Raw genomic sequence first — 25,120 nt, forward strand, 5'->3', positions numbered from 1 at the left:
CTTTGTATTTTATTTTAAAAATACCAATCACATTTATTTGCATGAAATTTAATGAACATCTAAATAATTAACAACCACAAATTAAGATATACTAATATATAATATATTAAGTATTATTATTTGTAGTACCAACAAAAGCTTCATGACTCATTCGTGTTGGCACATAAACCTAAACCATTATTTAGATATATAATTTTTAATTCAAATATTAAAGTGAATATCATAAAGCTATTTTATGTGTATAAAATTATCTGAATAACATCTTTAAATTAAATAAATATCAGTTTATAAAATATAAGGTATAGTCAAATCATTATGTTTTTTTTTTAATTTAGTATGAATTCTTTACCATGTATACATATTATTATTTTTAATTTCTCCAGTAACTATAGATTATCACTTTTTATTACAAGAATAAACTTTATACACAGTATTTATTATAGTGAATAATAAAATAATAAACAACACTTTTGATAAACAAAACAAAAAAATATATATTAAACATCATATGGGTATTGCACATAATATTCTGTTAAAATAAATAAATAAAATTAACTATAAAATGCACAGTAATGGTAAAATAAAAATACAATTACAGTTTGGAAACTAAAATTAGGGTTAAAAACTGAGTAGTAATCACCGATTAAGTCTTATATAGGAGATACTCTTTAAGAGCGTTGGGTAATGGTAATTTTGATACAGATGCTGCTTTGATATTCTTTAGAATAGTCTCCCTGCACGCACTTTGCAACGAATTAACTAAAAACAAAAATAGTTTAATAATTATTATTTAACATACATGAGTTATTATACGGTTACTAATATTTATCTGAGAGAAATTAAAAAAAACTATAAAGCTAATAGAACCATTAATGTTGAGAACTATACCTTTAGTGAAAACTAAATTTCAAATAATTGTCTCAACAAAATTATATATAAGCCAAACAACAACAAAGTAAGAAGATGAGGTCTAACAAACAACACTTGAAATTTAATCTTTATAAACTTACAAAACCATAACATGCATTAGATGAAATTTATAGAAAAAGTAAAGTGCACATATTGATATTTTTTTGTCGGTCACTAAACTAGCTCCACACATGTGTTAACATTACGCAAGGAATACATTATTTATTATTAACAGCCATCTTACCATTGTATACTTGTATTACACGGACTCGTTTAGTGGCACCGTACACATCAATGACTGCTCTGATAGGACCGTCATTATACGGAATGGTTCTCGATAGCGGAACGACAAACTCACCGTTGATAATGAAATGCATGACAGCCATGTTCTGTCCACAGGGCAAATACAACACGCCAACCCGACTGCCCACGTCTGTCGGCAAGATGTCCATTTTTTCGTTGCCTGACGACTTCAGAATGCTGGTCGGAAACGTACCCCGTGATGTGAATACATGATTACCGTCCAGCCGGAAGTAATTAGTAAGATAGTTGGCGTCGTACCAAGCCTGGTGTTTGGTGAGCGCGCATATCCACGACTCACCCATCGTCTTGTTGGACACCATGTCCGGTATAGCGCACTGCGGCAACAGATGGCCACTGCGCTGCAGCGCGTCTGGGTCGAGCTGTGTCAGACCCAGTCGTATGTGTCCGGACCAGCCGTTCTCGCTGCTCTCGATCTCGATGAGGAACACTTCGCCCGGCGACAGAGACTGTTCACTGAACACTATGGCGTTGGCGAAGCTCATCTCCCGGTGGGCTACCGTGTCCTGTTCGTGCAGGCTCAGGTTGTAACCGTGGAATCGGTGAAAACGCGTTTGCCGGTATGTGCACGGCTGCTTCTCGGACATGGCGATCGCGACAGCCGGACGTAGAGGCACTTCAGCCCCTCGGGGACAATAATATTATTAATTATGAATACGAGTGCCGGTCGCACGTGACCGCGTCTCTCCTCCGAGCGGGAGCAGTATACTTGTCTATGAATCCGACTGCGGCTGCCGCACCACCGGCACCACACCCCCGTCAAAAAAGACGACGACCGTTGGCGGCGGCGGCCGTGGTCGGCACACTAACTCAGAGTCATATTGTCGGGCACGCGATTTATAAAGCACTCGGAAATCACGACAAAGACGACGAATTACAATAGTAGCGACGACGATATGCAAAGTTACTATATTGTAACAGTTAGCAGTCGAGTTACTACACAGCTCACTTCAGCGTCACGCGTGTAGTGCACTAGTGCGTACCCTACCGCGGAACCTTAAATCTTAATGTCCAAGCAGCAACCAGAAACCCAAAAGATATCATCAACATCAAAAAACAACCACTATAAACACAACCGTGTGATGGTTAATCTGACAGCTCTTTGAAGTTTAAATCTAATTATTGTTATCTAATCAATTTTCTTATCAATAACCAAAGATCCCGCCCACTGTTTTAAAATTTGTCCGGGTTTCTAGCTGTAACGAATTATACATCATTTATCCATTAATTGATGTATTTTAAGCTTATAACATTGCTTAATAGTTACATGGTAGTATCCAGTACATCATTGATCACTTATTATTCATTGAGGACTGTGTCGAACTCGAACTGTTGAAGTCAGAAGTAGTGAACTCAAAAATAAAATAAATACGGCTAGTAATAGGGCAGGGGCGTATTCAGTTCTTCTTCCAGGGGAGGGCGAAATTTGAACTCAAATCATAGGTTCTTATAAAAAATTTGTACATAAACGACAGTGTACAGATTATAAATACATTGGCGGATCAAAATTTTTCGATCGTTTCGCTTGCTTAAACTTCAATAATTGATTTCTACCAACTTTCATAACCCACAACATTAATTATTGAAAACAACATCAACAATATACCAAATAAAATAACTTGACATAGGTACATATAAATATAAAAGCATATTAAAATAACCACCTAATATAATAATAGTTATATTAAATATATAATAATAAAATAATATTTAAATAACAAAATCCAATTTTCTTTTGGTCTTTGAAAATCTTTCTACAACTTTTGATGTGTCAATAATAGTTATGTTTCTATGAATGTTCATCAAAGCCAAACCTGTCAGTTTTTTCTGAGACATTTGGCTTCTCAGTCATGTTTTTAACCTGATGTAACATTAAGCATATTTCAGAAAGCAATAAACAAACAGCTAAAAGCCAAAGGAGTTATGATTAATGCAAATGAAAAAAGGTGTACAAATTTATAAAAATAATCACATAATTAAATTAATTAATAAATTAAATATCTAAATCAGACTATCTGAGTAAAGTAATACTGAATAGCGGAAATTAAATAAATATGATAGCATTTTTAACTAGTTAAGTTATGTCATAAATAATAACTAGTTGTAAAAAAAATCTAAACTGATTTTGCTCAACATGGGTAAGTAAAGACTAAAATATACATTAATGCAAATTATTTCATAAGGCAGTTTTTTTTAGTTAATTATTTTTTTTTTTATAGATTTATTGCCTAGAAAGCTAAAAATTAATGTCATAAAAATTATTCTTTATACTAATGTCTAATAAGGTTGCAGAGTGCGGACCATTAAAAAAAATAATATAATATAATCTTGCAAGTTGAAGACGATCACAATTAATAATTATTATAGACACTCTGCCACAGATACAACAATAGTAATTATTGTATATATCTGTGATTATAGCCACGATATCTCTAATTTTTTTATTTTAATCAGTCTTATTTTCATTCTTAATTGATAACAGGTTTTTGATAACCATTATCCATTTATTCCATTTCCATTAAGAAAAAATATGCACTGTATTTTGAATTTTTTAATATAATATTATAATAAAATATGTAAGCACCTATACATGAAACACATTCAACAATGTCCAGGGGGGGCGATTGCCCCTATCGCCCCCCCCTTGTATACGCCCCTGTCATTGGGCCATAAATTATCATTCCCATGTTTACTATACATTGTGTATTGTGTTACTGATCCATAATGTTAAAAATCCCTAAAATCTGATAGCCCAAAAGATATATATTTCTGCTTATCCAAAACATACGATAAAATACAAATAATGAATTGTCAAATAAATATATCCATACAGATATTGATCCAAAAAGATACTAAAATTTTAAATTATAAGTTATTCAAATTTTCAATAATGATTAAACTTCAACACAATGCTATACAAATATATATTTAATACAATTAATACAATTTAATACCTAATTCTAAATACATTATTGTTTAATAGGCAAGACTTACCAATCCAACCATAATTTGGATTGACAGAAGTATATTCATATTTTACAATAATTGAGCATTATTTTAGTATTAAAAGAGTACTATATTTTTACAAAACTAAAATAATTTTTAACAAATCAAACATTTTTATGAACGTTAAATTAAATCCTAATACATTTGTTAACAACTATTTTACCCTAACTAATTTACATAAATATAAAGGCCCATAGTTGAGTGGTAAAAACGGCATAACCATTTGACCAAATTTCAACCCTTTGCCAAATGAGTACAAAGACTTTAGAGGTTCAAATTGCTTCGTTAAGTCCCTAAACAATAAAATAAATATTACGGATAATCTTTTATTATTTTTATGAAAAACATACTTGATAATAATTTGATGGTTGGTTTCTTCCCAAATTTTCTTTAAAGCCATTTTAACAACACCATCATTTTGTATGGGTGATAAAGAACAGGTCGAATAAACTACTGTACCACCCACAGCAATGTTCATTAAAGCAGATCTAAAAAAAAAAAATACACAATCAAAATAAATAGGTATCAATACATTTTAACATAAATATAGGTATTTATTACTTTAAGATATCAGCTTGTATTTCAGGCAATTTTAAACGTTCTTTAGCACGAGTCGGTTTGAACATGTTATTTTCATTATTTTCCAAACTATGACGATCGTTTGTACATGGAACATCTACTAATATCTGTTATAATAAATAAATAGAAGAATATTAGTGTATTTTCTTCATGAAAATAATTACTACATTCAAATTTACATCCTATTATTTACAAAATAAAAATGTATTGATGAGACGTATAGACGTTGAGTGTACTAAGGTCTAAAGGGTGTATTGTTTAAGTTAAGAATAATTATAAGTCAAACAAACTTGAAACCTAGGGCTATTTGATTAATGTATTTTATATTTGTTCATTTTTCATATTTTACTCAATTATTAGTGATAAATTATTACAAGTTATAATATCTGAAAAATAATCAATGAATTAAATAAACAAATAATTAGAATAAAAGACCAGGCCTACTTTGAATTAAAAAAATTATTCTTAGCAGACTTTGGATTACTCAACAGTAAAAATGATTTGTCTAAAAACATATTAAACTTGTTTAATTCTTCTACAAAGTTTGATAAAACATTAAAACATAGCATTGTAAAACCAATATGTGCTTCACCTAAGATTAAAAACAATATTTTTTCATAACAAATAACAAAATGTATTATTTAAATGATTACTTTGTTGTATACATCTGGTTCTTTAATGCTTCGTGCATTCATTTGTGTGAACATTAAACGTGATCCCCAACTTTGATAGTCAGAAATATATTCAGACATAACATTATGTATTTTTTTAATTCTGGATTCTTGAATATCATTACATACCAATGTTTCTAAAATATAATCAAAGTACAATAAGAACTCATTAAAATTATTTTTTTTATTACAAATTGAACAACAATAATTATGTTGTATAACTTAATGATAAATGTAAGTTAAAATAAATAATAACTAACCAGGTAATAATGTTTGTAGTGTTGCTAATGCTTTACCACCTGGAGCTGAACACATATCTAATACTCTGTCACCAAGTTTTAAATCTAATGCAAATACAGGTAAAATTGAACCTCCGTCCATTAAGTAATAACCTAAAATTAAATCAAATACATTTCATGTAATTGATATACCGATATACTGTGTTTATTTATTTATTTCATACAATTTATATCAGTTTATTAAATAATATACAATGTGATCCAGGCTAGTAGACTATACTAATTGTCTAAGTTAATTTTTGTAATATGAATAATTATGCTTTGATTTTGAATTGAAGTGCCTATTTAAAATATTACATTTAAAAAAGATATATAAATAAACTCATTACAATAATTGTTAAAAAATTGAATAAAGCCTGGTGAATAGATCACTTTATACATATCTTACCACTGGTTTTAGAAACTCCAGTTTTAGGATGTGGAAATGGAGTAAAATCACCTCTATCAAATGTAAATACTTGTAAGTGAGGTGGAATGTTTAGAGGAGTTTCTTCCTTTAATATATTAATAGGGAAATCTGAATTTTCTTCATAGTATTGGTAATGTTGGGATTCTAGAACCCAGTCACTTTTGCCATGTAACTCAGTAGCTGGTATAAATTGATATAATCCTCCAATATTAGAATTTGCTTCAGGGTCAATTATTCTACTTTCGTCATGTTCTGCTTCTAATAAGCTTTCATGAAGTGATGCTTTTTCCACATATTCTACACTTTAAAATGTTAAGTATATATAAAAAAAAAATTTCTATCGATTGCAATTCTTTTATATTTACTTTTCTTTTTTTGTATCCTTTTTATTTTCATCAGTAAGTAAAAGTTTTTTTAATTTTTTATCTAATTCTTGAATATTTTTTTCATTGATAGACTCTTTGGCTTTTAGCAAATGTGCTTCAACTACTTTTCTTACATTCAACGCTCCAAACCACTGAAAATATGGTTTAAATATATAAAAATTATAATAATAGAATAGTAAATATCTTTGTATGTATTTTATTAAAAATAATTTACTATCTAGTCTATATAATTAGTATTGTAAGCAAATTTGGTACTTAATAATGATTAGTGATAGGAGATTATAATTTTTTTTATAGGTACTAAACACTGTCACCCAACGTATTATCTAAATATTTATATTTATTGTTAAATTCAATATATTAGAACACTATTACTTTTGGTTGAATACAATTATCCATAACAGATAATTACCTCCAACTGTTGAGAAACTGTTTCGGGATCACCAAAATTATTAACAACAGCTATATATTTGTGTGGTGACAACAGTGCTAAACGTATTGATCTCCATCTTTTTCCATAAACTGAACCGTAAAAATCATCAAAGTGTTCTAAAGCCTTATCTTTTGGATGGATTCTCTTCTTGATTGAAGACTGAAATATAGATAGTGTAATACAGAGAAATTATAACAAAAAATTAATCATATTCATTTAGTAACTATTTGGTAATAAATAATAATAATAATGTTTGAATATTAATTAATACTAACAACTAACCCAATGAGTTTTTTTTGTTCGTACATGAATTATTTGTACATGTTTATGGCATAACGAATGCGATAGAAGAGAAGCAGTATTTGTTCGGAACATTTTCAAAATATATATTTAACTGTATGTGTATATACTATGATATATATATATATATATATTTAAAAAAATATTTAAAATTTAATAAAACGTTATTAAATAACAAACTTAACTATAATAATGAATTAATGAATAATTTTAATCTTTTAGTGATAGTGCTATCAAAAAACAATAATGATATCAAGTTTGAAAATCCATAGATAATGCAGAGACCACATACCACACTTATACATACGACTATACGAGTACGAGCGTGTAGACTCAAGAGCAGCGTTTCTTAAACTGTGTTTCGCGGAAAAAACTTCAGGTTCGGGGTTTCTGGAAGCTTAAGTATTTTTTTTCAAAATTATTAGGAAAAATGCCGGGGACGCCCGTGGCCATTAGTAGAATTTTAGTGCAGTTCAAAAGAATATCCTCAATTGTCACAAAAGGTCGTGTAGGCACTTTTACCTTTTGCAACCAATTAGGTACCTATAGATGTAAAATGGGGTCATAATATTATAATTTATTATTATTATCTTACCTAGAAGTGAACTAAATTATAATAATTATTAATGAAAAGTAAAAAATAAATATGAGTTTACATACAATATCATCAAGTGATTCATGAATATGCCAAATTCATAGGCTCTTCATCAAAAAATATATTTCTGCGTTTAGTTCTAGTTTCCTCCCAAGAAAATTTATTTATGCCACTTATTTTTATCGCTTCACTTAAAAATATTTCAAAATTTTTTCTTTGCTCTTGAATATAACATACTAATGAATGATATAGAGAAACTACACACGACAAATCAATATTAATTAACTGAAGACTTTTAGAAGTATTGTTAAATCTTTCAAAAAGAGGCGTCCAAACAACTAAAAGAAAGACAAAATCTAATGATATTATTTTATTGTAAATTGATTTGGCTTCATGTTTAACTGCATTTCGTTGATTTGAAATTTGAATCATTATGTATTATTTCTAAAGCAGCGAGAATTCCGACATAGGTATCCATTTTTAATTGATTTACAGAGTACCGTGATGACCAACGAGTAGGGCATAAGTTTTTTAGAAGTTGAGCATTAGGAATTTGATCTAACTCGATAAAGTTGTCCACCTCGAGGTAGACGCAGAAAAAAAAGTATATAGGTTTTGAGCTCTCAAAAAAAATGTATTTCCCATGCTGGTTAGTTCTGCAGCAAATGTCCCAACTAAATTTAAAGAATGGGCTGAGCATGGTACAAATTCTGCTGTACTTGATTTTTGCTTAATCCGTGCTTGTAAGCCATTATAGATTCCCGACATATTATTAGCGTTATCAAACGACTGACCTCTGCAATTTATCATATCAATGTCCAAGTTTTTTTAAGCATTTTCATTAGTTCCAATTCCATTTCTTTTGCTTTGTGACCAACTGAAGGAAGAAACCCTATAAATCTCTCTACAGGTAAACCATCTTTGCAAATGTACCGTACTGCCACGGATAATTGGTCTACCTTTACAACACATTTTTCATAGATAAAATATTTTATCTTAAAATAGATAGTAGATATTTCAATTTTTGTGACCGTGGCGAATTCGGAGTATAAACTAATGGAAAAGTACCATCTTTTTTGCCGCCCTATAAAATATTGCTACTTTTGCCGCCCTGGGGCACTTGCCCTAATTGCCCCCCCCCCCTCTTTGCACGGCTCTGGCCTTTCTATCGGACGATTTTGGTTTATTTTATAAACTAGCACTTATTTCATTACTTGTCCGTCTCATAGGCGAAACCAACCTTCACGTTTAGGGGGTGCAAATATTTTTGTCCTCTCCCTCCAAAAAAAAAAAATAAAAAAAAAAAAATTAATAGGTACTATATTTTATTATATTCATAATATTACATCACATTATCACAATAATATAATTATATACAATGTCATACGACGTTTGAACTCCAGTCTCCACACTAAATTGTCTGTGCATTTAGGGGGTGTCACCGCGTACCCTGCACACCCTCTGACTACGCCTATGGTCCGTCTGCTCTCCAGACATGAACAAACCATTCTGGACGTTTGCATTTTATATACGTATCACGTATGATAATAATATGATATAATATTTGGCTTGTGATATAGTTCTTGATTTTTTTTTTCGCATTATATACTAAATACTACTGTATACATCAGAGTTAATGAATCAAATATGATCAAAGGACCCATTTTTAATTATGATTGACATTATTAAGTTTGTTTGAAAAACAATTAATTACACATCAGCTTTAAAACTGTGTTAAAAATTACGACGATATATTCAGGTTCTACATTTCCTCGCGATAATATTTAAACATATTTTTTCATTATTATGTTTACAATGTCGAATACCTTGATCATTTCAAAGTTCACAACCAGTGATGATAGTCATCCTTAGCTTAGGGTAACCATTTTTATAAAAAAAATAAACAGACCAACAGTTTTAGATAGATACTCTTTTTTTTTATAGTTAAGCAGGGAAGGTAATAGTGCCGTAACCTGGGTTATGATATATGGAGGGGTGGGGTTTATACATCCTAATATCCTATATTCCTATATCCCTTAGGGATGGCTGGCTACGCAACTCGGTTTAATAAGTATCAAACTAAATAATGGTAGAATAATAAATAGTATTTGGGTATAGGTGTCGCATGATGACTAACAGAGAGTCAGAGACAAGGACACTTTGAATAAAAAGATACTTTATAAGTTACAACGATATAGATATCAGGTGAACAATAAAGGTTATAATTTTATAAATAGCTATAATATACTTAATATTATAATAAAATATATTTTATAATAAATTAATAGTTTCCTATGACTTCTAACATTGGATTTGGAACAAATTACCAGTTACAAATTAAAATTGTGACTTATGAGTTATGGAATTATCAGTTATAACGAGTACCTATTCCTATTAATTAAACTAAAATATCTATTTCAAAGTTCAAACAAATACCTATAGGCTATAATATAGGCTATATAGCCTATAGGCTATATATTATTATTTATTGTTCTACGCCCGGCAATTTGAAAAATGACTTGTCGTTAGGTTAGGTTATGTTATTCAACCTCGCGTTTTTAGTCATTTCGCGCTCAGAAATAAAATATACTTCAACGATACTTGGGTAACATATTTTTCATGACATTAAATATTTATTTAAAGTCTAAAATATAAATTTAAGACCCAAAAGAATATCAAAACAAACTTACCTCAAAACATCGACTCTTTCAGACTTAGGTGTAATCCGCGACGTGTATACCCTCCGACGTGACGTGAGAACCCATCAGATTTGAATCGAAGTCTGAAAATATTATGAATTAGGATATATGAAAAATAGTTCATATTATCTGCTTTGCTAATTGAAATGTTAATTTTAGAATCTTTAATCGACTGCGTCTTCTGAAATGACTTTGACAATCATTATAGATTATATTAGGTATATTTTATACGTCAATAAGATAAATCCAAAGATATATATATATATATGTATATTTTATATTTATTTAAGTAATTTACTATCTATACAACTTATGTACAATGAGCAAATTTGATAGTTAATATTAATATAATATAAAGTAACAGAATTTAACATTTGTGGGCAGGCACTCAGCACTTAAGCAGCACCACCCGAAAGATATATTATATTATAATAAAACTTTTCATACCAGAGGTTTTTTGATCATTTAAATAATTAAATGTGATATAACAATAAACAAAATAATAATTACCTACAGTATTATTTTAATTATTTGATTATTGATTAAGATGGCGTTTAAATATTTATATGAGTCATTAAATAAAACATTTAAAGTAAATAAATGTGACTTCTACTTAACATAAAAATATACAGTGAATACATCAAATTTACCGTAGCGGTTTTACCAACTAGTTTCTAAAATTTTAACTAAAACATTTTTCCGAATACTACTGAGCGTGAAATTAATAATCAATTTCAAATATAATAATTTTATTTATATAATGTGGATATACATTGTATTTTAAATTTTAAATTTTCTAAGTTAATTTCAAATAGCTATAATTTAAAATATTTTCTGTAAAAAATCTTGTAAATGTAATATAAGCTTCCTCATAATAAATTTGTTTACTAGGTACTAGTTTATTACAACTTGTATTGAATAGTGCTTTCGGAGCACCTAACGATTTATCATGGATATCTTTTTAAAAGACTTATATTGTAAAATGGATAATTTAAAATTAAATTAGAGTATGTGTGAACAATGATGATCTAATGAAAATTTTTAAATAATTTTGTCAATAAATGGCACAGAAATATAGCTATCTCCATTATTTTACTGACAGGAGATAACTATATGATACGACAGTCGTCAATACTGAATTATAATTATAAGTGAATAACATTATGATAAAATATTAGTATGGTAGTATAATTGCAGGTATATTATATTATAATTTATAGTATGTACTTTACATGTTCTTAGCAAAAGTCAACTTAACATACTGTATATTAATATGTTATATATATTACTATTATATAATTTAATGACTTGTAACCATAGGGGGGACTAGCGGGCTTAGCCCCCTAAGAATTTTTATGGCCCCCTCCCCCTCCCAAAAAAAAAAAAATGATTTTACTACACGATACACATCATTTAATTTAAAAGCATCATAAGAGTATTCAGTATCCTGATCTGAGCTACAGTTTCAGCCCCCCCCCCAAAATCCAAACACTATTTATGCATATTATGCTTGTAACACTGTACAGTGTACACATGGCATACCAGATGTCATCGCAATGCCCCCCCCCTAGCTTATATTATATTACAACAAAAACATAATATATTTATGTTTTACATTATTTCATAATAAATAATTGTGGTGATTAAAGCAAGAAAAAAATCAAAAAGGACTTTTATTTTGTGAATATAAAATTATTACATGAAATAAATTTATTTATGACTTCTATTTTTGAGTACTTATTGTATTTAATGTGAACAATATTTTGTAGGTGATTTAAATATGTAAAATAACCATGTATACTGTATATATTAATACTTAAAAATGACTATTGACTCTGTGAGTAGTAAATTTAGTTTAGATTAATAGCAGCTACTGTTTAGGCATTTACTACCATGAAAATACCAAACACCAAAAATTGATAATACTTATTATTTGTTTTACGTCAGTGGCCTACAGATATTTCCAGCCAGTTTACCTAACTTAGATTTAAGTAATTAACCTATAGCAAAAAGATAAACAATACTCAATGAGATGTAAATATATAATGCATGTAAAATAAGTTATATAGGTATTTATTTTTGATACAAGGTTAAAAACAATCTAAATAAAAATTGTAGCTATCATTTAAAATTAAAATAATGCTTTTTAGATATATTTAATGATTAATAAAAAAATAAAATAACCTCATTATTTAAATATTTATATAATGCCAGTTTTTTCCAAATAATTTTATTACATTTATTTGTATTGATAATTATTGCTTAATGGAATAAAATTGTATAAATTATATGTTAAGTAATAATTATTAATACAGTAATTATTCACAAGTAGTACAGTTAAATAGTATTTCTTTTTTTAAATTAAAAATCTTCACCACCTTCATCAAATTGTCCTTCAACAGAATCTAAGCCCACTTCTTCATAATCTTTTTCCAAAGCTGCTAAATCTTCTCTGGCTTCAGAAAATTCTCCTTCTTCCATCCCTTCACCGACATACCAGTGAACAAAAGCTCTTTTAGCATACATCAAGTCAAACTTGTGATCCAAACGAGCCCACGCTTCAGCAATAGCTGTAGTATTTGACAACATACAAACAGCCCGCTGTACTTTAGCTAAATCACCTCCTGGTACTACTGTTGGCGGTTGATAGTTGATACCTACTTTAAACCCAGTTGGACACCAATCAACAAACTGTATTGAACGTTTAGTTTTTATTGCAGCAATTGCAGCATTTACGTCTTTGGGCACAACATCACCTCTGTAGAGCATACAACACGCCATGTATTTACCATGTCGAGGATCACATTTGACCATCTGATTAGCAGGTTCAAAACAAGCATTAGTGATTTCACCAACAGACAATTGTTCATGGTAAGCTTTTTCAGCTGATATAACTGGTGCATAGGTAACTAAAGGAAAATGAATTCTTGGATATGGTACCAAGTTTGTTTGGAATTCAGTTAAATCAACATTCAACGCTCCATCAAATCGTAATGAAGCCGTGATAGATGACACTATCTGTCCAATGAGACGGTTCAAATTGGTGTAAGAAGGACGTTCAATATCCAAATTCCGACGACAAATATCATATATTGCTTCATTATCCACCATAAAAGCACAATCGGAATGTTCGAGAGTTGTATGAGTAGTTAAAATAGAATTGTATGGTTCAACCACTGCTGTTGACACCTATAATACAGGGTTAAGGTAATAAATAATAATCAATGTGCATGATTATTTCTAAAATGCTCACTTGTGGTGCAGGATAAATGGCAAATTCAAGTTTACTTTTTTTACCGTAATCAACACTTAAACGTTCCATCAGTAATGATGCGAAACCAGAACCAGTTCCTCCACCAAATGAATGAAATATCAAGAACCCTTGGAGACCAGTACATTGATCGGCAAGTTTTCGAATACGATCCAACACAACATCAACAATTTCCTTGCCAATGGTATAATGACCACGAGCATAATTGTTGGCTGCATCTTCCTTGCCTGTTATCAATTGTTCAGGATGAAAAAGTTGTTTGTACGTGCCTGTGCGTACTTCATCTATAAAATATTGATAGTTATTTAGATTCAAATCATGTTTATATTAAACTATTATGTCACAAAATATATATTACCAACAACAGTGGGTTCCAAGTCAACAAACACAGCTCTTGGAACATGTTTACCATAACCAGTTTCACTAAAAAAAGTATTGAAACTGTCATCACCATTTGCTTTATCAGATGGCATTTGACCATCAGGTTGAATTCCATGTTCTAAGCAATACAGTTCCCAGCAAGCATTACCAATTTGAACTCCTGCTTGACCAACGTGCACAGAGATACATTCACGCTAAAATTAAAAGACTTGTTAGAATCATTTGATTAATTGACTATTTAACTATTTTCATTGATTATTACTTAAGAAATCTAAAAACAAACAAAATTTACTTGTTGAAGAGTGAAGATTATTACCTGTTTATTTATTTTATTTTTTTAATTTTAAGCAAGAGTATTGAGTTGTTGATTTTAGTGTTTCACTTCAACAGATTTGAAATATTTTTGTACAGAAAAACTTTATACAGTGACTGAAGATTATGGCTCTAGGTTTCTAGAACCACCGTTTTCTTCTATAGTTAGAACTCAGTACTATATTTTTTTTAGGTGTAATGCAGTTTGAAATTCACCAGTTATTTAAATAAAATTAAAACTTGAGATTTCAGAATTGTAAAATATAAACACTTTCATCACCTTTGAGATCATAGTGGCCTATTGTCTTATGTACATTTAAATCCCTTAATAAAATATGGGTAAATCTATATTTTATACTGAATATTATAAAATAATTTATATTATTTAAATATGAGTTGTGTATAGTGTTAGTGTATGTAAGCATATTTAATATATTTTTATTCTTCTATTTTAAAAGCCATTATGTTATTAATTTGTATCAGAATAGATTACTACACATTTATATAGTATGATAGGTAAATGATTTATGTATATTGAGCGATGATGGTGGTTACTGGTTACATAATTGATTTATGTATACCTAATAATATAATATTGGTACCTAACTGGAAATTTTGTGATTAAGAGGATATGTCTTTAAAATTACTGATTAATACTATTTTTGTTATTGTTATCTATATTAACCAAATATACAATTGTGTTATTTCATTAACGATAAGTTTAGATGACTATTATTGTCTTAACGCATCGACGCTCATACAACCTCGTGATCGTTATGTTAAATATTGAAAACCTAGTACCTACCCAATACCAATAAGCTATATATGTACGGCATACCTGATAGTCTATTATTAGAATAATTAAGAAGACGCCATACTCGCATGTGTTTTCTCCGTCTTACACACGTACGACTAAACGTGTTTACGCAGTCCGAGTAGATTTCGCTCAATTTTGATTCTGGAGTGAAAATACATATTTAATTACAAAATTAAATTGTGATAATATACCTGCGGGTAAGACTGCATTTTAAAAAAAAATATATTTTAATTTTGAAAAGTTAAAGGTCGTTTAAAAATGTTAAAATTTTCGCCATTTCTAAACGATGTAATGAACAATATTATATTGGAAATTATGGAAAAAACGTACCGACTTGCCAGTTGCCTTCGAAAATATGACTACAATTCAATTTGGTAATAAGTATTTTTACTCTATAAGACTATAACCAAAATTGAGCGAGTCCTATTCAGACTGCCTAAACACATGCAGGTCACCCTCAATAAATACCTGCAATAGCTTTTCCAAATTCCAATTAAAAAAATCAATCAAAATTCAAAATCTAATAACAGCATAATAATTGGAAACCTATACAAGTTTTACTACCTGAATAACTATAAAAGATTATATTATTATACGTCATAATCTGTAGTTTTATTGATTGCTATTTATCAAAACCGGGAAACTGATAAAATGCACATGATCACGATGATGTAAATCGGAAATACCATAAACGAGGCATTATAGACGAAAATAAAGATTTTTTCAAATAAACGTAATTATTTATTTATTTACTCCAAAACGGGACGCACTCAATTTCCGTTATATTTATTGGATTGTAACATAATTCATAGGTATTATATTAATTAAAATTAACATTAGTATTAGAGATGTGTAAACATTAATTAACTATAGGAGATACTCAGAAAGTCAGAAATTATGGGATCTCATCACATAATTAAAAAAAAATATTAGTTTGTGATATTGGGTGTTTTTAACATTTTATTTTGAATTTAATATTATCAAGCATTTAAGTATAATAATATTCATTAGATAACTGTATTTCTTAATTAAATTAATTGCTTAATCAAATTTTTGTTTTTCCAATAATTTTAAAAATTATTCCTAGTAAAGATGACAATTGAAATTCGAAGAGATCAATTTTTATCAATAAACTGTATTGTAAGTTTACAAAATAAAAATAAATATAGTATAATATAATTTATGCGACTATTAATGTGATTTAAAATAGCCAAAATATGCATGCCGTATATTTCCACTACAAATCGGTACAACTAGAGTATTCATGAAATACTTTCAAATTTGAAAATTAAAATCCTAAATATCCAATGCATTCGAGTTTCAAATGTTCAAGTAATAATAATATTAAGAATGTTAATCTAACTATCGGATATTACGAGGTAAATAAATTTATTAATCAACGATTAATTGCACGGAACTAACATGTTATATTCATTGATCACTTACAGTTATTTCATAATATAATTATATGGCCACTGAATAATAAGTACTATAATAACTGTTTAAGTTTAAAAATAAATCTTACCATGTTTACTATCAACGACGAACGGGGATGATGTCAAAAAATACAAAATTCGTCTTTATGTTATGATATGCCAATATTATGTTCGTTGGGCGTTCGAGACGAGAATGCGAGAACTGTCTGCAGAGTGGAGAAGCCAGAAGGTACCAACTAGTGACTACAAAGTATGTTGTGTGACGACTGCGGACTGGCGAGAGTGCGAGACGGTGAATGAACAGTGAAATCACTGAATAGTGAATACCGGAAATTAGTATACATACGAAAGCACGAATGTCAGTAATCAGTATGGCACGAGGCACGAAACACGAAATGTCATAGGAATATAATAAATAACGATTTAATGATCGTCGAGACCGGCAAACCAGAGTTTTCGTTTGGGGCTGTCCAACTGAACCCGAAAATAACCTGTATAGGTAATGTCGGAACCAAAATAAATATAGCGAATTTAAAGTTCGGAGTTTCGGACTTTCAGATACCCATATACATACTACATATACGATAAGCGGACCACAAACGACAATATAATATGTTAGACCAACGTAAAAATGGCCCATAGTCCATACTCCATATACAATCATTAAATCATTCAAAATTCCTAATGACAATAATATCACTCATGGTTGCATTGTTATGAGATAATAAGCAGAAATCCATTAAAACTTCGAGGGGAGTTAGCATTGTTAACATTAATCCATCAATGTGATCAGGGGGCTTCGATTCCAGGCAATTGAATAGTTGTATTCTTTGTTTTTCTTTTTTGTTTTTTTTTTTTTTTTTGGGGGGGGGGGCTAAAAGCATATTCTAGGATAATCGTACTTGATTTCCTCCTATATATGCACGATTGACACTTACATTTTTATGATTATGATTATGAATATTAAACAAGTTTAAATTTTAGATTTTAAGCGGAGCGATGAATGCATTGCATTGATTTTACAATGACGTGAGTTTATTTATTTATTTATTTACATACACACTACTCAATAAATTGTCGAAATAATGCTCCGATCTTCAATTTTAGTAGCTTTTTCGGTGAGAAAGTGAATCTAGTTGGTGCATAACTGCATTGGGGAGGTCAAAATTTAAAATTCCCAATAGTTTTCAAAAGCCTCGGGAGCCCTAGAAAAATGAAAAAAACTAAGGAAAAACAGGAATTATTACGCAAAATCGGTTTTTGACAAAACTGATGTTTGTTATTGGTGTAATATTAAAATAAATTACCGTAAATAGGTTCATAAAATTTTCACTGAATTTTGTCTGAATGTTTATATTGGCATTTTCTATACTAGTATAACATTTTCAAGATATTACAAATCTTTTTAAGTTATATATAGCATTTATTGAAATTAAAAATTTTTTTAGTTTTTTTTTCTATTAATTTTAATACAAATTTATTCGTTGAGTGAAGAACTAGAAGAAGCTTGAAAATTGAATTCAAGATTCCCCATTCGTTTATATAATAGCAGTTAGAAAATATTAAAAATACATGTTTTTTTTTTTGGTGTTCAAATGTTGATAAAATTTATTAAATTGAAAATTTACAAATTATTTAGTTGTTAAAATTTTTTAAAACTTTCAACTTTAATCACTAAGGGTTGAAGTATAATTGATAAGACCTATAGTCGTATTCGTAAATATATATATAATATATCAAATGCTTAGGGCTTGAGCATAAAAGGTTTCAAAAACAAAAAGAGCGGGAAATTCGTCTTCAACACACTTCATACACACAATTTTATCCATGATACAAATATACAATTAAAAACAATCACAGATTAAATGCAAATTAATCTGTATTGATTCATCAGAATTAGTTTGTAAAAATTTAATAAAGGTTAATACAAATAAATAATATCTATTATGTATATTTTTCCCAATATAAAGTTTAATAAATTCTATTATTAATCGTAAATAACTTGATTGATTGAGTAAAAGTTATAAAAATGGAGTATTCTTTGAGTCTAGGAGTATGTTTAACAATGCATTTTTATATACACATAATTACACATTATATACACATATATTGATTACTTAAATGGTTGATTATTAAAATGATATAACATATTTTAAGGAAAGCATAAGAAGACACAGAGTGGGCTAAGCCCTCATAAGCGGATAAGCCCCACCTTTAATGGATTTATGTATTTACGAACGTGGTTGTAGTAGATCGGTATTTTATTATTTTCGATCTAACAAAAAAAATAATTAACAAGAGATTATTGATCAAAATTTTCCAGTTTTGAGCTATTCTACTTCCAGTTAAAATCGGCCAGAGTTATAAGTACTCAACTGAATGAAAATAATTTTAATAAAAATTTTTAATTGAGTGTAAAGTAGAGACAGTCCTGAAGTATTAGCTAGCGTCTAGCAGTAATTTAAAGAAATAACACTTTCTGGTCAGAGGCTGACAAACAAGCCGAACGTAGCAGATATAATTGTATAGATGGCGCTACTAATTATATAAATTAAAAATTCAATAATAATTTTAATTAAATATTACATTATTATGTAATATTATCTATGATCACCCCTATATAAAGAGCACGTGGTACCTGCATGTGTTGTCTCCGTCTTCCAAGTGCATAATATAGCAAATTTTTACGCTCAGCAGATCACGCTTTGCTCCGTTAGTTAAAAAGTTAGTACATTTTTTGTACATCTTAAAACAGTAAAACACCTATAACTCGCTTAAAAATTAAAATAAAGTAAAAGCCCACGATATCGTCTAAATAATATTCTTACCTTTAAATTTTATGAGGGGTCAATTTACTCTAATTTTTAAACTAACGGAGCAAAGTGTGATCTGTTGAGCGTAAAATTTTCTATATTATTTACTTGTAAGACGGAGACAATACATGCGAGTATCACGTTCTTTTAATGCTAAATACAATATTTATTAATTTGCCTTGTTTTTATAAACATCATTTTTATTTTTAAATTCTTTATTGAGCATATTACTTAACATTATAACTAACTAACGAATTTTTCTAGTTATAAATTTAAAGTACCATGGTACTTAAATATTGTATTTTATTACTTTAATAATATAATGTACTTATAAGATATATGTATAATAATTTATACTAGAAGCTAATAAAATAAAGAAAGAAAAAAATGTACCTACTAAATAAATTTATACATAGAAAAATATGTTTCGGGGTAATTTTTTAATCAACAGCCCATACTCCATATTTATTGAAAATACGTTATTGCTTTTTATACAATTATTTTGCAATAAAAAACCTGCTTGTCCTACACTTAGCATATTTCTATTAAAATTTTGAAGGTTTTGTATAAATAATTGAGTATTGTACAAAAAATGTTTTATTGTATAGGTGAGCAGTTCTAAATTCAATGCAATACTAGGAACATGTATTTTTAAGATTCCTACTTTCCAAAGTAGGTACTAACAAATGTCTTACCAAAAGTATTAAATGGTTTCAAATTATTGTATCAGAGCCCTTTTGTTATTGTTTTATCAAATACAATGGCCAATAGATTTACCATTGCTTTTAAATTAATTAAATACCTATTAAATTATTGTTATCACAATGATTTAACATTAAACATTTAACACTTGACAAATAATAATGTATAAACACAATATTATTAACATAAAAAGTAATTCATTAGCAAGGAATTAGTAATTATTATTAACCATCAAACTGAGTAACTAAAGTGACCAAGCTAGACAAGGCTGATTTCTGATAGTCCTGTATGGTGTTATTTGAACATTAATTAAAAAACATGAATATAATAAATTGTTAATATTTAATCTATTCTATGATAATATATTTATTTGGTATTTATTGATATACCAACGACAACATTTTTAGTACCTATCATTCAAAATGTTAGGCCATAAAAGATAACCCCTACCAAAAAAAAAAAACCTTTTGGCACTGCTCCAAATTGAACATTTAATTTTGTTTAAAAATTATACAGGTAAATTCTAGGATTTTTCAATGTAAACATAATTAAGCTTACAATTTAAATGTTAAAGCATTAATAAGTTAAGTTTTAGACTTATTGTTTAAAAGAATACATAGTATAAGAGCACATTTATTAATCAACAAATATGAAATTCATCTTGTAATAGTAATACCAGTAAATAAATACCATTTAGACATTTCAGTAAAGTTTATCGATTTAACGAATAACATCAATTTATCTATAGAGAAATATTATTAAATAATGTTTGATATAAAATTTATAACATAACATTTTTTATGTACATTAGTTGTATCATGAATAATACAAACTTAAGTTTTATCAATATGAAATCATTTATTTATTAAAAAAAAATAATTATATTTATTTTTATTTCAAGCAATTACATAGTTCATAATATACCATTTAATTCTAAATTGTAATATTTAATGTATATTAATAAACAAAATTATTCAACTAAATGTATTCACTATTCAACAAAATATCAAAAAGGATGAACCAATGATAATATTAATAGTTTTCATTCATCAAATTCGCTTTCTTTATTTGCTTGTTTTTTTTGTTCATCATAAAGAAAATTCATAAGCATTTCATTTTCTTTCATCTTCGATTCTACTTTATATGGTTTTATTATGTATCTAACAATCACCATGGATGCAAACCAACCCAAACCAACAAATGCTAAAATTTTGTTGAAGTTACCAGTGAGTAAACCACCAGGTTGCACAGTTTTTGCGTTCTTATTCATTCTTCCTGGAAAAAAATGTATAAAAACAAACAATTAAATAATGGACAGTTGAACATACACAAAAATACAAAATAAGGTACTTGTTTGTTATCACCCCCCTAGTACATCATATAAAATGTATCTTCTCGCCACTCTTGTTTATTATGGTCTCAGCGTATAGTTGTATTAGTGTTTCATTATTGTTCATACAGTTTTTTAACCTAACCTATCGAACATTAATGGATTACTTACAGTTGTTTTCAACAATGATACTGGAATTACATTTTTACAAAATAATAATGTAATTAAATTTATTTAAATGTGCTAAAATCGCCCATATCATGTGTTAAGAGATTGTGATGACTGTGTCAGAAAATAAGTTTCCGGAAGAAAGAGCTTAAGAGTTAATAATTGGCTAACTGGTTCTAGACTACAAACACATACAATTATCTCTTTCATATACTACTGGGTTCAAGAAATGTTTTCAGTAAGATTTTGTAAAATATATTTAATTTATAGCGTGGCGTTAACAAACAAGTACCCAAAATAAACACTTCAATCCAAATAAGTGGAAAGCAAAAAAGAGAAAACCAACAGACATCATGACCACCAATTTGATAACTAGACGGAAAAAAACTATCATATTATTAAACGTGAGAGAGTGATTAATTGGTATATTTAAAATTTCATACAAAATAAATTTCTGTTTTTATGTAACAGACCGCATGCGAATACAGTGGCGGCTAATGAACAACGTTTCGAAAACGACAAACCTTAATTTTCTTGGGACGTTCAGTATCCAACGATTCGAAAAATGGCTTCCAAACGTACACTCCGCCTAACACTCCAATTGCAGAAGCTATAATAATTTTTGTCCAGGACAGGCTCCGTTGTCTGGTTATGTATTTACGCATCGTATTAGCAAGCCATATTCTGAAGAACCACGGAACAGCTGCAGTAGGTAGAACGTTGATGTCGAATCGTACTTATACTAAGATAATTTTTTTTCTATGCTCACTTACCAATTACCATAATCAGGTAATACTCGGGCACTCGTCTCGTTCTCGTAGAAAATAATATCCCGTGCCAAGAGCATAGATAATAAAGAATTATCCACGGTTTAAGATATACAGGTTAGCTATCGCCGGCCCGCTATACGGTCTGATTGTGTAACGGTTCAGTTGTTCATATTTTCACCACACGCGTAAAGCGCTAGTAGTAAGTAGGGCTATATTTTACTTATAATAGGTAGTGTACTAGTGTATCCTACATGATAGAATTTAATGAATTAATGATCATACATTTAATATCTAAATAAATATAATATAAATTTAAATATATTTATTCAGATATCTATTATGTCGATATAATATTATATATTATTAAAAGATGGTTTAAAAACATATCCAATCATCTTCAAAACTTTTTAAATAACCTTCAGCCCAGCCAATTACCTACCTACATTAAGATATTGTAATTTTTTATGTACCGAATAACGATCACAAATTCATAAATAATGATTAAAACAATTATTATATATATTAAAACACACTTTATTGTCGCCAACCCCTGAAGTCCATTTTGTAATAATTTGATCTTCAGTAAAGTGGTTAGCACATACTGCTGAATTTTTGGTAACAATAAGATCCTTTCGGGGTATCACATTTATCCATTTTTGCCTCAAACTTTCATTTTTTGGAAAAGAGAAAGTAGATACAATTTTATTAGAGTTGGACTTATATCCAGTTTGGCATCCAACAACGCAGCACGAACGTGGCATTATTCACTATGATAAAATATTGGACCACAAAAATTAAAAGAAATACATTATCAATATAGTTAGGATGTAGATGACCTAAAAAAAAACTTAAAAATGCCTAAAAAAACATAATAAGTGAAAAAAATGTATTTATAAATAATAATTTTTATTAGAGATATGGGTATAATAGTATTTTAAAATATGAATTATAATATTAATAAACAATAGTACCTATACATTTACATTTTATGCATTATTTAAAATTATTGAAAATAAATTAAAAAGTAAAATATAAATAAAGAATGTCAGGCACGGCGCCAGAATTTTTTTTCTAGGGGGGCGGTAAAGGGCAAGTTAATTTTTTGAAGGGGCATAATGCATATTCAACAATTTTATTTATTTCAATAACAATAAAAAAAATGTTAAGTAATGATTTATGTATCAGTGAACACAGTAATACTGTATAAGTGCATTTTTAAATATAACATAAATTTATTACATACCTAATAGTAACCTAACATTTTGAATCGTGCCACTTTTATCGATAAAGTAGAGTGAACAATGAAGATAGTCATCTTATTACGATTACGAAATAATACGTCTATCAAAAATAAATACATTCGTAAACTGTATTAACTATAAAGTATAGCGTTACAGTGATTGTATAATAATCATCGATTAAAAATTATGAGAAAATCTGGTGGCCATGGTCTGGTTATTCGAAATCACAGAATATTACTTGTGTTCAAAAACGTTTATGTTATAATAGTTGGGGAACTAGCTTTGTCTAGTGCTCCATGGTCACACACCAGTTAATAAGAGTTAAAATATCTGGGGGGGCGAGAGCAGGGCGAGAACTTATCCTGGGTGGGCAATCGCCCCCCCTCGCCACCCCTTGGCGCCGTCCCTGAAGAATGTATAACACCAAAAACCCCCACAATAATAATATTAAAATTATTTTTTTTTTAATGTTATACAAATTTTCTTTCAAACCTAAAATTTGAGAAAAATGCCCCCACATTGTACATAAACTACAAAAAATGACATAAAATATAAAAAAAATGACTTAAAAATGTTGAAAAATGACCTAAATAATTTAAAAGTTGTATCTACAGCTAAAAATGCAAAATAAAATTAGAATATTCTGCATCAAGGGAGCATAATAATTACTTAAAGGCAATCGCAATAATTCGCAAATCTCAATCAGAAATTAGAAAAGAAATAGAAAATCACAATCACAATATTGAATTATCGAATAATAATATAGGTAGTTCTGAGTTCCCTAACATGCTATATGACCCTACTTACTACTAGCGCTCTACAGATGTGGTGAAATTATGCGCTAAACCCGTGACGAGTTCTGACCGCAGCTATCAATACAATTTAGATAGCCGATAGCTAACCTGTATATCTTAAACCGTGGAATTATCTTTATTATCTATGGCCAAGAGGCGGCGTGATAAACCGTTATCAGTGGTTTTGTGGTAAAACCGTTCGCAACATCAAGTAAGTACTGATAACAGATTAATTATTTTTACTACACAGATAATAAACTTTTTACGGGACGGATCCATAAACTAACATGGTCCACGGCTGACTGTAGATGGAAAGATAGGCTTCTATCTACAAGCCATAGGTAAGTATGTAGTACACAACTACGGATTCAACCGTGGATGCCGTGACGGGACCTCTCATTGCTGCTGATAACAAAGGGTATCGAAATAATAATAATTCAAATCGTCAATCGGTAAATGGGCGGTGGCCGGCAGGGCA

At 29.1% G+C, this 25,120-nt stretch overlaps 4 protein-coding genes across 6 annotated transcripts; all 4 read right to left on the reverse strand.

Moving 5' to 3' along the window:
- Positions 1–81: 81 nt before the first annotated feature.
- On the reverse strand, positions 82–2,347 carry LOC107169991 (neuralized-like protein 2). Its single transcript, XM_015519971.2, has 2 exons — positions 1,154–2,347; positions 82–759 (listed from the first exon to the last, which is right to left on the reverse strand). The coding sequence occupies exons 1-2, from the start codon at positions 1,815–1,817 to the stop codon at positions 644–646; spliced, it is 780 nt and encodes a 259-aa protein (XP_015375457.1). The 5' UTR covers positions 1,818–2,347; the 3' UTR covers positions 82–643.
- Positions 2,348–4,130: 1,783 nt separating this feature from the next.
- On the reverse strand, positions 4,131–7,508 carry l(2)10685 (5-methylcytosine rRNA methyltransferase l(2)10685). Of its 2 annotated transcripts, none has more exons than XM_089221133.1 (9): positions 7,296–7,508; positions 6,993–7,172; positions 6,560–6,711; positions 6,174–6,496; positions 5,747–5,878; positions 5,469–5,623; positions 4,798–4,922; positions 4,587–4,724; positions 4,131–4,529 (listed from the first exon to the last, which is right to left on the reverse strand). In XM_089221133.1, exons 1-9 carry the CDS (start codon positions 7,386–7,388, stop codon positions 4,391–4,393), a joined length of 1,437 nt encoding a protein of 478 aa, XP_089077259.1. In that variant the 5' UTR covers positions 7,389–7,508; the 3' UTR covers positions 4,131–4,390. The 2 variants fall into 2 exon arrangements, with proteins under 2 accessions (XP_089077259.1, XP_089077260.1); XM_089221134.1 differs by having other exon boundaries at positions 7,289–7,462.
- Positions 7,509–12,664: 5,156 nt separating this feature from the next.
- Positions 12,665–17,238, reverse strand: LOC107170593 (tubulin alpha chain, testis-specific-like). 2 transcript variants are annotated; one of them, XM_089220320.1, is made up of 5 exons: positions 16,914–17,238; positions 15,410–15,529; positions 14,237–14,453; positions 13,861–14,162; positions 12,665–13,796 (listed from the first exon to the last, which is right to left on the reverse strand). In XM_089220320.1, the coding sequence occupies exons 3-5, from the start codon at positions 14,349–14,351 to the stop codon at positions 12,969–12,971; spliced, it is 1,245 nt and encodes a 414-aa protein (XP_089076446.1). In that variant the 5' UTR covers positions 14,352–14,453; positions 15,410–15,529; positions 16,914–17,238; the 3' UTR covers positions 12,665–12,968. The 2 variants fall into 2 exon arrangements, with proteins under 2 accessions (XP_089076446.1, XP_089076445.1); XM_089220319.1 differs by lacking the exon at positions 15,410–15,529 and having other exon boundaries at positions 16,914–17,236.
- Positions 17,239–21,177: 3,939 nt separating this feature from the next.
- On the reverse strand, positions 21,178–22,761 carry LOC149058444 (uncharacterized). Its single transcript, XM_089220368.1, has 3 exons — positions 22,611–22,761; positions 22,362–22,540; positions 21,178–21,614 (listed from the first exon to the last, which is right to left on the reverse strand). Exons 1-3 carry the CDS (start codon positions 22,618–22,620, stop codon positions 21,606–21,608), a joined length of 198 nt encoding a protein of 65 aa, XP_089076494.1. The 5' UTR covers positions 22,621–22,761; the 3' UTR covers positions 21,178–21,605.
- Between the last annotated feature and the right edge of the window lie 2,359 nt (positions 22,762–25,120).

Source organism: Diuraphis noxia, unplaced genomic scaffold (assembly GCF_037042655.1).
Source record: "Diuraphis noxia isolate RWA-SAM2 unplaced genomic scaffold, SU_Dnox_SAM2 contig0002, whole genome shotgun sequence".
In the NCBI taxonomy this organism is placed as follows: Eukaryota; Metazoa; Arthropoda; class Insecta; order Hemiptera; family Aphididae; genus Diuraphis; species Diuraphis noxia.